The sequence below is a fragment of the Manduca sexta genome, unplaced genomic scaffold, assembly GCF_014839805.1.
Source record: "Manduca sexta isolate Smith_Timp_Sample1 unplaced genomic scaffold, JHU_Msex_v1.0 HiC_scaffold_2294, whole genome shotgun sequence".
Lineage (NCBI taxonomy): Eukaryota > Metazoa > Arthropoda > Insecta > Lepidoptera > Sphingidae > Manduca > Manduca sexta.
In genome coordinates this window covers 1-538 of record NW_023593244.1, presented here as the reverse complement: position 1 = coordinate 538, position 538 = coordinate 1, and the positions used below count along the sequence as shown (strand labels likewise).

Here is a 538-nt window from a genome sequence, read left to right as displayed (position 1 = left end):
AAGAAATGTGTGTATTCTTTGTGAATTATCGCCTGCTTTAACGGTGAAGGAAAACATCGTGAGGAAACCAGCATACCTGAGAAGTTCTCTATAGGAATTTCCAGGGAAGTTTACCAATCCGCACTAGGCCAGCGTGGTGGACTAAGGCCTAATCCCTCTCAATAGTAGACGAGGCCCGTGCCCAACAGTGGGACAGTATATTATAATACAGGGTAGATATTATTATGCAAAATTCGATGAACTTGAATTCGATGAAGCTTGTAACTTTTGATAAGTCCGTTCCACTTCCCATGAAGCAATACGCAATATACCGCAGCGTCAGTTTGAATAGCAAATCGCCGAATTATAAATAATGTTTGTTCCTTGCCTGCAGAGAAAGAGGAAGAAAGCCCAGATGTTGTTCAACCAGGAGGTGATGATCGAGCAGAACCGGCAGCAGCAGCTCTTCGAACAGCAGCTAAGACAGGTGGGTCTCGAAATTGGACTTTGTTAGTGTATATTCTTATGTTTAGGCATATATTTGACCTTGCATTTATAA

The 538-nt window shown here is 42.2% G+C and overlaps 1 protein-coding gene across 1 annotated transcript; it reads left to right on the top strand.

Annotated features, from left to right (window-relative positions):
- Positions 1 to 352: 352 nt before the first annotated feature.
- LOC119192050 (putative uncharacterized protein DDB_G0271606) lies at positions 353 to 466 on the top strand (the record flags this gene model as incomplete). The annotated part of the gene is given in 1 exon segment (XM_037445898.1): positions 353 to 466. A coding segment is annotated over 1 exon segment (114 nt), but the record flags the coding sequence as incomplete, so codon positions are not given.
- Between the last annotated feature and the right edge of the window lie 72 nt (positions 467 to 538).